Source organism: Anolis sagrei, chromosome 2 (genome assembly GCF_037176765.1).
Source record: "Anolis sagrei isolate rAnoSag1 chromosome 2, rAnoSag1.mat, whole genome shotgun sequence".
NCBI lineage: Eukaryota > Metazoa > Chordata > Lepidosauria > Squamata > Dactyloidae > Anolis > Anolis sagrei.
Window position 1 is genome coordinate 262804126 of NC_090022.1, and position 16226 is coordinate 262820351.

General features: G+C 43.6%; 1 protein-coding gene across 1 annotated transcript; it reads right to left on the reverse strand.

Annotated features, from left to right (window-relative positions):
* Positions 1–1135: 1135 nt before the first annotated feature.
* Positions 1136–5232, reverse strand: FOXD1 (forkhead box D1). Its single transcript, XM_067464568.1, has 2 exons — positions 3828–5232; positions 1136–3757 (listed from the first exon to the last, which is right to left on the reverse strand). The coding sequence occupies exon 1, from the start codon at positions 5141–5143 to the stop codon at positions 3860–3862; it is 1284 nt and encodes a 427-aa protein (XP_067320669.1). The 5' UTR covers positions 5144–5232; the 3' UTR covers positions 1136–3757; positions 3828–3859.
* Positions 5233–16226: the final 10994 nt, after the last annotated feature.

Here is a 16226-nt window from a genome sequence, read left to right on the forward strand (position 1 = left end):
GTGTGGACTCAGATAACCCAGTCCAAAGCAGATATTGTGGGATTTTCTGCCTTGATATGTTGGGGTATAGGGCTGTGTGGAAAGGCCCCCAATCCCTGTTTTGCAGATTCATAAGAAGGAAAAGTTAAATATTTATAAAGCTAAACAAAATCTCACCCGACCTCAATCAATAAAACAGTCTTCTCCAGATTTCTCCTAAAAACATTCATTAGGAGAAAAAAAAATCTTATTATTTGAACTGGGATTTCAAAATGGGAAGGCCTGATGCTGGCCTAGGTGGCACCAACTCTAGTTTTGATCAATACATTTAGACATTTTGAAATGCTTTCCAGTTTCAAAAATGATGAATAATCTGAAGCCTGAGTTGCTGTGAGTTTTCCGGACTGTATGGCTATGTTGCAGAAGCATTCTCTCCTGACGTTCAGGAGAGATTGATTCTGGAAGATGGCTATACAGCCCGGAAAACTCACAGCAACACAGGGATTTCGACAATGAAAGCCTTCGACAACGCAATCTCAAATCTGGATTGTTGTAGGTTTTTCGGGCTATATGGCCATGTTCTAGAAGCATTCTCTCCTGAAGTTTCGCCTGCATCTATGGGAGGCATTCTCAGAGGTTGTGAGGCAGGCAACCTCTGAGGGTGCCTGCCATAGATGCAGGCGAAACGTCAGGAGAGAATGCTTCTAGAACAGGGCCATATAACCCGAAAAACCTACAACCCAGTGATTCCAGCCGTGGAAGCTTTCGACAATACATTAGACCTTAATACTGATTAAATCTGGTGATTTTATCCAGATTGATGGCTATTTTTATACAATACAATCTCAAATCTGTTTCCCAACCCTTCATATATTGGAAAGCAAAATAGAAAGCATAGAACACATTTGAAAGCAAAATAGAAAGCATTGGTATCTGTTCATTTAACTGATACCTAATGTTCCCTTTTAAACATAATACTTTTAAACATAATACTTTATATTATAGAGATATTATAGAGAAGTACAAATTATTTCTCAGTTTCTAGGGGTAAATATTCTGAACCCAGACAATAACTTGCTATATGTCGGTTTAAGGTAAACACAACATTGCTCCCCAGAACCACAAAGGTCCCATGCTGCAGACCCACAGACAACGCTTTAAAACTGTTAAAATAATGTACATTTATTTCATTCAAATACAAAATGTTGCATTCATAACCGGAGTCTGAAATGTCTCCTTAGAAGAGTTAGTCTTCTTTTCTTTGGTGACTCTCGTTTGATTTTTTTTTTGTTTAGTCACCTGGACTTAGAGGAAAAAAAATAAGATTTTCACCATCTGCTATATAACAATTCGCCTAATGTGAGAGGGAAGCTTAAATACCGTCCAGAAAGTAAGCCGATCCCATTTAACTGGAGAACGGACCCTGTTGATTCCTTCAGTCAGAAGTACACTACTTTAAAGATGACAGTGATTCTCTCTACTTACAGAAGTTCAGGGGAGTCAAAGGAGCGAGGCTTTTATCCCAACTAAGCTTTCATATTTAGGATGTCAGTCCCACCAAATGCTATGGGGACAACAGAGTCAAAGGCAGGGTCCCCTGGGCAACGTCCTTGAAGACGGCCAATCCTCTCATACCAGAAGCAACTTGCAGTTTCTCAAGTCTCAAGAAGCTACAGGAAAGGGCTTTCCTGGTCAAATAAAACGATTGTTAAATTATATGCTATATCTATCTATCTATCTATCTATCTCCCCCTGGGCAACGTCCTTGAAGACGGCCAGTTCTCTCACACCCTTGCAGTTTCTCAAGTCGCTCCTGACACGGATGTATGTATGTGTGTGTATATATGTATATATACATATATATGTGTGTGTGTGTATGTGTGTGTGTCAGGAGCGACTTGAGAAATCGCAAGGGTGTGAGAGAATTGGCCGTCTTCAAGGACGTTGCCCAGGGGACACTGCCTATATATATATATATTTCACAATCTTTTTATTTGGCCAGGAAAGCCCTTTCCTGTATCTTCTCCATCATAATATTCCTCCCCCTCGGTATCAAAGCTAACCCGCAGAACAGAATAAGATCAATAAGGCATGTATTAAAAGCTCGGTAGTAGTGGAAAACACTAACGATCCGAAGGCCTTCAACCAGGAATGGCGTTTATTTTTGTTGGAAATTAATTGCTTTTATTTTGGAAAACGTGTAAAAAAAAGTCGGGTATTGTTATTATAATTACAATTAGAATGGAACAATAATACTTGCAGATCATCATAAACAATATTCCTCGTAAAGAATTAGGTGTACAAAATAATAAAAGAAAGGGAGGGATTCCATAAACCTATTATGATACAAAAAAACACAGGTTAAAATAAGAATTGATAATCTCGGTTTTCTTCTGTGTAAACATTGTTAATACAAAAGCATGGAAGTCAAGCGAGAAGGCCTCTTCTTCCTCTCTCTCGAGGTCTTCTTTTCCTATTTCCTCCCCTTCCCATGGTGTCACTGTTTGTCTATATCTTTTGCTACAGTTTGCAGTTATTTTAATCCCTGGGATCTTTGCAATGGGAACAAAATGGGGAGGAGAGGGGTCCAAAAATATAAAAACAATCAAAACAGGCGGTGTCTCTTTGCTTTTTTCTGGGAAGGAATGGAGGAAGGGCCACTCCTCTGCCTTCGTCTCTCTTGATGTTACAAATGGTTTCATGTAAACACAGCTACTGAAACCGGGACGAATGCAGGCTCCTAGTCCAAGTCTCTGCTCGTTCCACCCGAGGGAAACTCTCAGAGAGAAAGCAAAACAGAGAGACCAATCCTACCTGGAGGGCCGGACACAGGTTGAACAACTGGAAATCCTCGTGGGCAAGTGTTCCATGTTGTCTCTTGATGAGGAAAGTGTTGGGGACCAAAAGAAGGACCATGTTTGTCTTTTGTTGAGGAAGGAATGAAGGGCCACTTCTCTGCTGTCCTTCAAGGAAGGAAGGAAGAACTCCTTCTTGGCTTTGCATAAATAGAGGGATCGAAGGCTGGGGAGCCTGGAGAAAGCACACACTGAGGCGTCTAGTCAAAGTCTCTCCTCTCATTCCATCTCTCCTTCCATCCAAAACCCAAGTAGATGGTTAACTGCTGGACGAGATCAGAATATCAAACACACAGAGAGAGAGACCAACCCTACCTTGGAGTCCGGACAGTTTGGCAATGGGAAATTCTCTCGGCGAAGTTTTCGACACTGTTCAGGGCCATCCCTTGGCGGAGGGGAGGGTCCCCAGGGAAGGGGTGGAAGGACCCTTCTCTGCCCTTCGTCCCTCTGTGGTTGAAATGGCTTTGCATAAACAGAGGTACCAAACATTGAGGCGTCTAGTCAAATTCTCTTGCGGTGCCAACCTTGGCCATCTCTTGGCAGAGGGTGCCTAGGGAAGGGATGGAGGAACCCTTCTCTGTCCTGTGTTAGAAATGGCTTTGCATAAACAGAGGTGCCAATCAAACCGGCACATATTTCGGCGTCTAGTCAAAGTCTCTTCTGATGCCACCCAAAGCCACAGGGCCATCTCTTGGCAGAGGGCACCTAGGGAAGGAATGGAGGAACCCTTCTCTGTCCTGTGTAAGAAATGGCTTTGCATAAACAGAGGTGCCAATCAAACCGGCACATATTTCGGCGTCTAGTCAAAGTCTCTTCTGGTGCCACCCAAAGCCACAGGGCCATCTCTTGGCAGAGGGCACCTAGGGAAGGAATGGAGGAACCCTTCTCTGTCCTGTGTAAGAAATGGCTTTGCATAAACAGAGGTACCAACCAAACCGGCACATATTTCGGCGTCTAGTCAAAGCCAAAGGGTTTGGCTAACTGCAGGGAGAGCTCCGAGCGAGAGAGAGGGCCCAGGAGGAGTTCTAGCAGTTGGGAATCCTGGCGGCGAAGTCCTGGGCGCTGGCTAAGGCGGCCCCTTGGTGGAGGCTCCCCAAGGAAGCGAGGGCCGGGGGTGCCAAGGGACGCGCCAGGGAGGATTGCGGGGCGCCCCCCTCCCCCGCCGGCGCCGCGGGGCTGAGTCCTCCCCCGATGAGGCTCTCGATGGAGAAGGGCGACCTGGGCACGGCTTTGGCGGCGGCCTGCAGGGAGGCCGGGCTGAGCTGGGCCGGGAAGGCGAAGGCCGGGCTCGTCCTGGAGGGCAGCTCCGGGGCCGGGAGCAGCGGAGGCGGAGGAGGGGGCTGTTGTTGTTGCTGCTGTTGCTGCTGCTGATGGTGGTGGTGGTTCTGCCGCCTTGCTGCCGGGGCCTGGAAGGCGAAGAGGGCCGAGTGCGGGGCGTAGGGCTGGAGCTGGAGGCCGTACCCGCAGCTGTAGGGCCCGTAGGCGAAGGGGGGTGGCGGAGGGGGAGGCGGAGGGGGCGGCTGGTGTTGGAGGAAAGCGGCGGGCTCCATCCCGCGGAGGAGGAGGAGCTCGGGCCCCGCGGGCCCCACGGAGGGCACCCCTTGCTGCTGCTGCTGCTGCTGCCTCTTGAAGCGCTTCCTGCGCCGGAGGAAGGAGCCGTTGTCGAACATGTCTGCCGACTCCGGGTCCAGCGTCCAGTAGTTTCCCTTGCCCGGGTTGCCCGGCTCGCGGGGGATCTTGACGAAGCAGTCGTTGAGCGAGAGGTTGTGCCGGATGGAGTTCTGCCAGGCCGGGAACTTCTCCCGGTAGTAAGGGAAGCGCCCGCTGATGAACTCGCAGATCTCGCTCAGCGTCAGGCGCTTCTTGGCGCTCTGCAGGATGGCCATGGTGATCAGCGCGATGTAGGAGTAAGGGGGCTTCACCAGGCTGTGCTTCCCCGCCGGAGCAGAGCCCGGCCCGGGAGGGGAGCACGAGCCCGGCCCCGCGACGACGCCCGAGGACGAGCAGCGCAGGGAGCCCTGCTGCGGAGACGCCGAGGAAGAGGAGGAGGAAGGCGAGGAGGAGGAAGAGGAGCCCCCGGTTGTCCGCGCCCGGGCCAGGCACAGCTCCTCCTCGCAGCCTTCCTCCTCCTCCTCTTCTTCCTCTTCCTCCTCGTAAGGCCGCCGGGGGAGAGGCTCGCCGTCCGCCTCTTCTTCCTCGTCCTCGTCTTCTTCGTCCTCCTCGTCCTCGTCTCCTTCTCCGACCACGTCGATGTCCGTCTCTTCGGCCAGAACCGAGGCGGCATCGGACATCTCCGAGCTCAGGGTCATCGCTGGGCGCAGCCGGGCATAAGCAAAAGAGGAGGAGGAGGAGGAAGAGAAAGAGGAGGAAGAGGAGGAGGAAAGGGAGGGCAAGAGGGGTCTGGCAGGAGGGGGCTTCTGGTGTTAAAAGGAAGGGACGTACTCCTTCTTTCTCTCCTCCTCCTCCTCCGCCTTTACCACCTCCTCCTTTTTCTCCTCCTCCTCTTCTTCCTCCTCTTCCTCCTTTTTGCTTCTCCTCCTCTTCCTCCTCCTCCTTTTTTCTTCTCCTTCTCTTCCTCCTCCTTTTTCTTCTTCACCTCCTCCTTTTTCTTCTCCTCCTCCTCTTCCTCAGCTTTCTTCTCCTCCTCCTCCTCTTCCTCCTTTTTCTTCTCCTCCTCCTCTTCCTCCTCCTCCTCCTCCTTCTTCACCTCCTCCCTCACTCCTCCTTTTTCCTCTTCTTCGCCTCTTCCTTCTCTTCCTCCCCTTTTCCCTACTCTTCCTTCCTCACCTCACCTCCTTCTCCGCCTCTGCCCGGTTCCTCCTTCCCTCCACCGGTTCCTTCTTCTTCCTTCTCCTCTTCCTCCTCCTTTTTTTCTCCTCCTCCTCCTCGGGAGGCGCGCCGGGGCAAGTTGCGTGCTTTGCGCCGCTGCCTTCAGACATGAATGAGACCCAGGAGGGGGGTGGGGACGGTTTGGGGGCTGGGGGGAGAGGGCGAAAGGGAGGGAGAGAGGGGCTCCGCCTTGGCCGGGAGAGACAGGAGGGGGCGGGGTGAGCCGCGAAGAGGAGCGGCAGAGGCGGCGGCGGCGTTTAGGGCAGGCGAGCCTTGGGCGCGGGGTCTGAGAGGGGGCGGCCTTTCCTCCTCTCTTCTCTTCGCCCTCGCCGGCGGAGGGCAGAGGGGCGTCACGTGGCTCTCCGCGTCACAGGCCACAGCAGGGCGAAGGGGGTGGATGGCTGGATGGCTGGCTGGGTGGGAGGACACGGGAGACACACGCAAGCAGACCCTTCCGGGAGAAATCATAACAAGATCCCCCGCGTGGCTCCTCCAGTCTATGACCAATATGATGCGTGCTGGGGAAGACCAATTCCCTCTTTCCCAAAGACAAGTCTTTGCCATCAGGGATTTGCGAAAGAATGACGGACACACTGCTGGGGGGGGGGGGGGGATGTGGGTGGGATTTTGAGGGGAGAGATGGTGGAATTTGAATGTAATTCGAATAGTATTGCTTGAATTTTTAATTTTTGCATCTCGCCACAAATGCTTTATTATTTCCTACAGACCTCAGTTGGGAGGTGTTAGCTGGCCCTGATTGATTCTCCCCTGCTTTTCAAGTATTGCTCTTCATTTACTGTCCCGATTTTAGAGTTTTTTGACTCAACAACTATCATGTCAGGCTACACAGAGAAGCCATTGAAATCCACAAGCATGTGGACGATTTCAAAATCATGAAGGAAACCATGAAAATTAACAAAAACTGGCTACCAATATTTAAAATCTCTAAAATCAGGATGGTAAATAAAGAGCAACACTCAAACAACAGGGGAATTCCAGACAAGAATCAATTAAGGCCAGCTAAAAAACCCCAACAAAGGTTTTCCCCAGACTTTGAAACTGCAAGGCCATTAAATGCTAATTAAGGCTGCCAACTGCAACTTTCAGAGGGGCTGAGGGGGAAAAGGAACGGGCCTGAGGCCGTTAGGGATGGTGGGAGTTGGAGTCCAAAACACCCGGAGGGTCCAAGTTTGCCCATGTCTGCACAAGACAGAGAAAAAGACTAAATATGTAAACACCCCCTTCTCCATATATCCACAATCCTGATCCCTTGAATGGCCCCATTGTGGAGCTAGGAGGGGTGGGGGTTAGGCTGTCGAGCGGGAGAATCAGTCCACTTTCTCCTCTCTCACGCACACGTGAGAGTGCCTACGGCCCCTTATACCTCCACCATTGCACCTTCCCATCCCTCCTCCAGCCTCTCCCCCTTCTTCCCTGCCTTGGAGGATGTTGTTTGGACGGAGTGTGTGCTCGCGTGGCAAGGACTCGCGTGGGCGAGGGTTAGGAAAGGTGAGCTAGGTCCTGGGGGGAAAACACGCGCGGGGCGCAGTGCAGTGTCACCATCCTTTTCTCTTCCCAAGCCTCTGCGATTTCCCTGGGTGGAAGCGCCCATGTCTTGTCTCCCTTGGAATATTTCTCGGAACAAAGCAGGGGTCAGAAAGCGAGGCAGGGGAGGGCTGGAGGGGTCTCCCGTGTCCTTACCCTCGCTCACGCGAGTTCCTGCCACGCGAACACACACTCCGTCCAAACAACATTCTTGTCCACGCTTCACCCCCCCCCCCTCCATTCCTTAGGAAGGAAAGTCGGGATCAAAAGCTATTGGAGAGTGTGACGTGAAATAGAAGGAAACTTGACAACTTGAGCAAACTCTGACAATGCCTGAATTTTCAGGACCGAGTTTGTGGGTTGGGAGGGAAGAGAGTCTCTATGATTTCAGTGGAGGGTGGTGGAGAAGGAAGGACTCGCCTGAGAAATAACATTTGCCCAAAATGTGGATGAATAACATTTGGGCAAGACCTCAGTGCAGGAACACAACAAATGGACAAGTTCTCAGTCTCTCCCCTCGAAGGGATCTTATTGTGTGTGTGCGTGCTCGCGTCTGTCTGTGTCTATCGCCAGAGGCGACTTCTTAGGACATTCTCCTGCAAGCAGGAACTTCTGAGTTCGGTCCTTAGTGGGAAGGAAGAGCCCAGGGAGTGCTTTGGGGAGTTCTGCCCAATCGACAGGCCACAAATATGTCTATATTTTCACTGCACAGAGGTCAGGCACAAAGGGAGGGAGATCTTCATCTCCTAACCTCAAGGCTACACTGTTATAACTATAACAACAATACAATTAGCGATACTACTACTACTACTACTACTAGTAGTAATAATAATAATGCCGACCAACACAAAATGTGGTGCTTCAAATATTAGTGTTGGGCTCCATCCCTGAGGGATTCCACCCTCCCCGACTTCCTATGCATGTTTCTCAAAAGGGCTTTGTCTTTACTCTTCCTCCTTGCCACAGTTCTTCTCCACTTTTCAACCTATAGTTCTGACTCTGCAATCCTGTACAATCCTAAGGAATAGAAGCTTATCCCAGCTCATCACATGTAAGTTTTTGCTGGTTATGAAGCTTACTTCTGCTATATTTATGGTGGAATCACCCTCAACTGAGGGTTATTTTTGAGCCCAACACTTCAGATTCCCCAACAAAGGGTTATGGGCCCAGCATGCTTCCACTGCCAACAGTTAGTCCTGTTCCTGGCATATTTCACCTGCTGATTCAAAAAATGGCACCAGTTACCCTCATCAGCTGTAGTTTTTGAGATACACAACACATAACAACAACAACAACAACAACAACAACAACAACAACAACAACAACTTTATTATTAGGCTGTCCTATCTCCCCAAAGGGACTCAGGATGGTTTCCAACATGTGTGGCAAACATTCAATATCAAAAAGGGGAAAATATTCAAACAAATAACATCAGGACAAACCATACTGAACAATATAAAAGCAACCTTATTGGAAATTCAATAACCTATAGGAAATAACTGCACCATAACCTTATTGAAAAGGTAAAAATTATGTCACATAGGTTTGGCAAATGTGAATCTCCATGAACATGTGGAGACCACCTTTTGAAAACCACTAGTCAAGAAAAGTATGACCTTGTTAGAAGTCAACTCTTTGAACAAGTGATATTCATAAACATCCATGCAATGGCACACAGGTAATTCTGCTGATAAGCTAAAGAACCATGCTTTTAAACTGCCAAGGATAAAGACATGCCACTACAGAAATATATTTGATTAGCAGAGGATGGTTGTTTCTTTGAAGTTGCAGTTGCCCAAAAACATATGCACTTGAAACCTTTTAGTTAAAATATGCACTCTGTTTATACTACTTTGGAAAATAACATATCTTGTTTACTGACAAACTTTTTGTATATAGTCAGCATATTAGTCCAATGTCTTTAAACAAATAGATACAGTCCAAACTGTCTAACTCTACTCACTGAAGTCTGAAAACAGACATACAATCCACCTCCATTGAGGTCTAAAAACACACTAAATATAAAATGGAGTACTGTGTCTGAAGCCCCTCCCACACTAAACAGTCAAACTGACAAATCAAAATGTAAATACAGTATGGGTTAACAATTATACACACTTACAGGTTGCTATTTCTAACAAACCTAACTCTAAACTTAATAACAAAGTAATAATAAGAACTTAAAGATGCCCTATACCACTTCATCTTGCCTATAGAAAACAATGATAATAGCTGCTCTATTTATGACTCTAGAGCAGGCATGGGCAAACTTGGGCCCTTCAGATGTTTTGGACTTCTACTCCCACAATTCCTAACAGCCTCAGGCCCCTCCCTTTTCCCTTTCCTTCCCTTTCCTTCCCTTTCCCTTAAGCGGCTGAAAGGGAAAAGGAAGGGGCCTGAGGCTGTTAGGAATTGTGGAAGTCCAAAGCACCTGAAGGGCCCAAGTTTGCTCATGCTTGTTCTAGAGCAGGGGTCTTCAAACTATGGCCCGGGGGGCCAGATGTGGCCCTCCAAGGTCATTTACCCGGCCCTCCCTCGCTCAGGGTCAGCCTAAGTCTGAAACTACTTGAAAGCACACAACAACAACATCAACAATCCTATCTCATCAGCCAAAAGAGATACTTCCCATTGAAATACTAATAATTTTATATTTGTTGAAATTGTTCTTCATTTTAATTATTGTATTATTTTTAAGTATTTTTTGCACTACAAATAAGATATGTGCAATGTGCATAGGAATTCATTCATGTTTTTTTTCAAATTATAATTCGGCCCTCTAACAGTTTGAGGGACTGTGACCCTGTTTTAAAAGTTAGAGGACCCCTGTTCTAGAGCCTATGAGGTCTATCCAGCACCATTTCCTGAATCAGGGCCCCAAATAATCCTAGGAACAGGCCTAAAAACCAAGATAGGTTAGGCTGCATATTTGTATCATTATTCGATATCATCATCATCAATAAAAACAATAATAATAATTTAATTACTATCAATAATAATAATAATAATTACATAGCTATTATAACATAGCCTTGGAGTTAGGGGGAGATGGGGATGAGGATGATAGTAGATGAAGAGGAGGAGGAGGAGGAGAAGGAAGGATGAAAAGGAGGGTGATGATAATTACAAGCCTGTTGAAAGATGAAACGATTACAGATATTTGGGGTGAATGCGCTTGGAAATTCTTGTTAATTAACCTTTGAGCCCCCCACTCCGCATGAGAGGAATCCTCAGATTTTAATAGTGCAATCCAATTCAGAGGTTTATTCCCAGGACAGGGGAGATGAACGTCTCTGTGGATGTGCTTTCAAATCGCTGGTGACTTCCATAGGCTTTTCTTAGGCAAAGAATCACAGCCTCAGTACGCTTCTTTGGAAAAGACAAGTGTCCTGAAAGGGATCCGATGGGGTTTATTAACTGCCAAGGTCTTTGCTGGAAGAAAAAGTAAATAAGAGGAGAGACAACTCCTATAATAGGACTTGAACACTTCTTGTTTGCCTTCATGCCCTTTCCAGCTCAGGGTGGGCCTAAGGCAACACTCTTTCCCGGGTTTTCGTGGTATGTTTTTTTCGGATCCTTCCTCTGAGGCTGAGAGAGTGTGATCTTCCCAAGGTCATTCGGTCAGTTTCTATGACCAAATAGAATGAGAACTCTGCTCTTCAGCTCTTGTTCCTAAGCAAACTTCTCGGATAATCTGTCTGATTTGCCAACAACTCAAACCCAAACATATCAGAGTGATTAACTTTAGCAATATCATCATCATCATTATTAAATAGTTATTTATTTATGAATTTATTTATTTCCCGCTTTATCTCTCCATACGGAGACTCAAAGTAGCTCACAATCACAAACATTACAACTTCAAATATACGAATATACAATAATAAAGCAGTATATCATTATATATTATTATATATAATCAGTAATAATTACATTAAAGACATCAGCACTACCACACCACATTTATTATTATTATTGTTATTATTATATTGCACTACTATTAGTTCTGTTCTGTACGACTCCATAACATCATCATAATCATCATCTCAGCCCAAAAAATCCAAGCTAAATTAGTAAAGTCCACAGCAGAGGCTAGAAATGGAGATAGTTTGGGATGATACAAATCAGATATTTGTGATTGTTCTCATGTCACTGCTACTATAATTTTAAGGAGCCAGTATATGGAATAAGTTTTAATGTTTATATTGGAAAGTGCTTATTGTGTTTTTAGAGGTTGTATATTATGTCATGTCATGGTTATGGCTGGTACAATAAACAATTCATTCATAAAAACACCATCAATATTATATGTATATATACAATACACTACATTACCAGCACAACACCAGTACTATACATTACTACACTGTACCACAACACCACACTGCAATATCACCAGCAGTATCACATACAATATATAACAGACAACCACTATATTGTATTAGTAGTGGTATTATGTTGTATTGCATTATAATATTATTGTAAATATTATCTGTATATACAATATATTATATTATTAGCACTACCATACCACAATACTATTATAATATATTATATTGCACTACTGTTAGTACTGTCCTGTATGACACCATAACATCACCATCAATATTATATGTATATACAAGCCACTATATTACCAGCACAGAACAACACCAGTACTATACATTACTATACTGTACCACAACACCACACTGCAATATTACCAGCAGTATCACATGCAATATATAATATACAACCACTATATTGTATTATTATTATTATTATTATATTACATTATAATATTATTGTAAATATTATATGTGTATACAATACATTATATTATTAGCATATCACAATATTAGTATTATATATGATATAATATATAATATATAATTAATATTATTATATATTAATATACATTATATATGTACTATATTATTGTATTGTACTATACCACTATACTATAATTATTCGGGCATCCCACAGAAAGAATGGAAGATACAGAGTTTTACAGCTAAATAGATAACATTAGGAAGCATATTATAAACAGGGCATTATATACAAGGATGTATTGTTTTATTCCCATTGTGGGCTTGCCCTGCCTAGGAAAGAGCAGAGAGTTTTATTTAATTTTATTGGTATGTTATTAACAAATCCCCTTCACTTCAATTGTCCTAATCCGAATAGGAGTGATCTTTGATTGACCCTTTGTTGCCCAAAAGCATTGTGTCTATGCACAGCCTTCATTCAACCACATTTTCTGGCAGTTCCATAAACAAAACTTGAGGAAATGTTTAGGAAATCGTCTATGATCGAAGCCATTGCCATTTAACTAATTGTATCGCTAATTGTATGATAGCCAAGGATCTCTAAAATAAAATGTAAAAGTTTGGTCTTAGGTATTATTAGGAAAACAATATCCCACGGAAAAAGTATGGGAGCAATTGCCAAGACAGTGATCTGAAATCATTTTCGTAATTGTCTTGCAAGCAATAAATGTGTCAACAACATTGACCCTTTGCATGGCTACTCAGCGGTAAGATGGACCTAACTTTGGTGGAAATAGCTTCCAAATGAACTTGGAAGCGTTGGTGTGGAGCAGTCCTTTCCAGTATCTACTTCCCTGGCTGTCATTCCCACAGAACGGCGATACTCCTTGTTCCTGAGTAGGCCTACCTGCCCACGACTGCATTGGTAGTCCTTATGATTTTAGCAGGTCTCCAATTAGCCCTTTAGGTCAGGTTTCCAAAATACGAGAATTAACAGATCTCACAAAAGTTCCGCCACGGTGGCTATTTCGTTTCATTTCATTTCATTTCATTTCATACTTCTCGCCCTCCCTTATTAAAAGATTTATTAATTAATCTGAAATATTTTCATCCAAAAAGGTTCTCTCCCATGAAAGAAAAAGCACACAGCAGTAATTTAGAGGAACTGGAATGATTCCAAAGGGGGAGGAACTGATCGACCTCTTATTGGTCACTTTACCAATTTCCTAAGAAGAAGAAGAGGAGGAGGAGGAGGAGGAGGAGGAGGAGGAGGAGGAAGAAGAGGATGTGTGTATGTATATGTACCTATGTATACAAAATCCAGAACATTGCAGTGTTCTGGATCACAAATGTGTGTTTGTCTCTGTGTATGTAATCTACACTTTCTTGATGATGATAATAATAATAATAATAATAATAATAATACAATAATAAAAATGGTATGGATATATATGTCACTGCAATATATATGTTACAGTTTTCTGGATCATATATAAACATCATATATGTGTGTGTGTGCTTACGAGTGTTTATCTCTGTATATAATATATATCTTAATAATAATAATAATAATAATAATAATAATATAACAGTAATAAAAAGGGTATGGATATATGCGTGTGTGTGTGTGTATAATCCAAAACACTGCGCTCTCTCTCTCTCTCTCTCTCTCTATATATATATATATATACAGTGTCCTGGATTATATATATCTATATAAATAAAAATGTAATGCTCGTTTGTGGGATTAACATAACTCACAAACCACTGGACGAATTGACACCAAATTTGGACACAATACACCTATCAGGCCAACGAGTGACCATCACTCATAAAAACACTGGAAAACACAGCAGAAGAGACTTTAAAAGCAAAAAACTCCCAAAACTCCGCATGCACAAAACCATATATATACACACATACACATACATACACACACAAAACACATATACACAGACTGGGCCACAGCAACGCATGGCAGGGGAAGGCTAGTGTATACACACACACATCATATATGTGTGTACACATCATATATGTGTGTGGACCATGTGTGTGTGTGTGCTTGTGGGTTTTTTTTGTTTCTGTGTATATAATATATACTTTCTTACTACTACTACTACTACTAATAATAACAATAATAATATAACAATAATAAAAAGGGTATGGATGTGTGTGTGCATATACACAGAGGAATATCTATAATCCATAACATTGCAGCATATATATTACAGTGTTCTGGATTATATACACACATAGCAATTCTGAATATGCAAGGGCAAGTGAAAGCAGGACCATCCAGAGCACAGATATATATATATCCTAAGGACGACGAGGTGTTCTATCTATCTATCTATCTATCTATCTATCTATCTATCTATCTATCTAAATATATCTGTCTAGATATAGATATAGATAGGCAGGGAAAAACACACACAACTCCTCCTCCTCCGGATATATATGTTTCCTTGCTCTGGATGGTCCTGTTTTCACTTGCCCTTGCATATTCAGAATCGCTATATATTTAGGTTGAAATTCTTCGAGGAACCTTTAGTTTTTCTAAACGTGCTGATATAAAAATAAAAATTCCAACTAATCCTTAAACTCAATGGGCGTTTTTACTAAATGGCGGCATTTCCAGAGGAACACCCTTAGTGAGTGTGTTCCAACAAAACAACCCAGACAGTCTTGTGGCATGTCTTAAACTGGGGAAAATACAATGGCATAAACTTTCTCCAGCTCTCCTTCTTCGGGGCTTATGCCAAAATAAACATGCCATCCTGTTACTTCTCAGTAGCCCTAGATTAGGCTTGAACGGTAAATCTTGAAGTGTTGCAAATCTTTGGTGCTGTTTCCACCTCTTTCAAAGAACTCCATATTTTTGTAATGGGAAGGGTTCCCAATTTGAGCAGAAAATTGCCTCTATTTTGGGCTGGGGGCGGTAGAAGCAGCGAATGAGGCATTTGTGCTTCAGTACCAGAAGGAAAGGCGCCTTAGAGCACTCCTGAGCATAACCAATTTATTTCAGCATGGGCTTTCTCCTGGAACTCATGAAAGCTCACGCTGAAAACAAAGTGTCTCAAAGGATACACCCACACTGCAGATTTAATACATTCTGACAGCATTTTGACTAGTGTTGGCTCAATGCTATGGAGTCATGGGTGTTATAGTTTTACAAGGCCTTTACCTTTTTTTTCTGCGAAAGAGGATGGCGGCTCACCAAACTACAACGTCCATGATCCCATAGCATTGGTCCATGAGAGTGAAGGTGGTTTCAAACTGCATTAATTCTGAGATGTAGATGCACCCAAAAGACGTCACAAGGCACTTTTCCCTACAGCTCTTTTTATTTAGACATTGAAATATATCTCCAGGGAGATTGTGGCAGGAAAAAGAAAAAAAAAACAAAACAAAACACAAGAGCTCAGTAGCCTCTTAAAAGACTGATTTATTATGGCAGCGACTTTTGTGCCCTTCCTTGGACGCATGAGACTTTAGCCAGAATTTCACATGTGTATATATAAATAAAGTCGATGTGGTTGTGTGGGTGGAAGGGGGGGCAGTGAGGTCAGGGAGAAAAAAAAAGAGGAAATACACCATCCATCCACCGGCGGCGTACATTACTTTATTTACACAAGGGAGGACGCAAACATCTGTTTATTTAAATAGATATTTTATTTATTTATTTATTTATTTACGACATTTATATGCCGCCCATCTCACCCCGAAGGGGACTCAGAGCGGCTTACCAGATATATACACACAATATATTATATTATTAGCATAGTACAATATAATGATTAAATATTATTATATTGTACTATACAATTATATTGTAATATTATTAGTAATATTACATGTAATATAAATATATAATTATAATATCATATTATTATTAGTAGTATTATATTGCATTACATTATAATATTATATTATATTATATAATAATAATATAATATTATAAATATTTTTTATACACACACATACATATATATGGCTCCATGCAGTCATGCCGGCCACATGACCTTGGAGGTGTCTACGGACAACGCCGGCTCTTCGGCTCAGAAATGGAGATGAGCACCAACCCCCAGAGTCGGACACGATTGGACTTAATGTCAGGGGAAAAAACCTTTGCCTTATATAAGGAAGCCTGGAGGCACTTCAGAATGTATACGAAGGGACACAGACCTTTTTGATAGCCACCTCATCGGCAGGGGATTCCCCAGCTGCCTCTGACTCTACTGGTGCATCTACACTGTAGAATGAATACAGATTT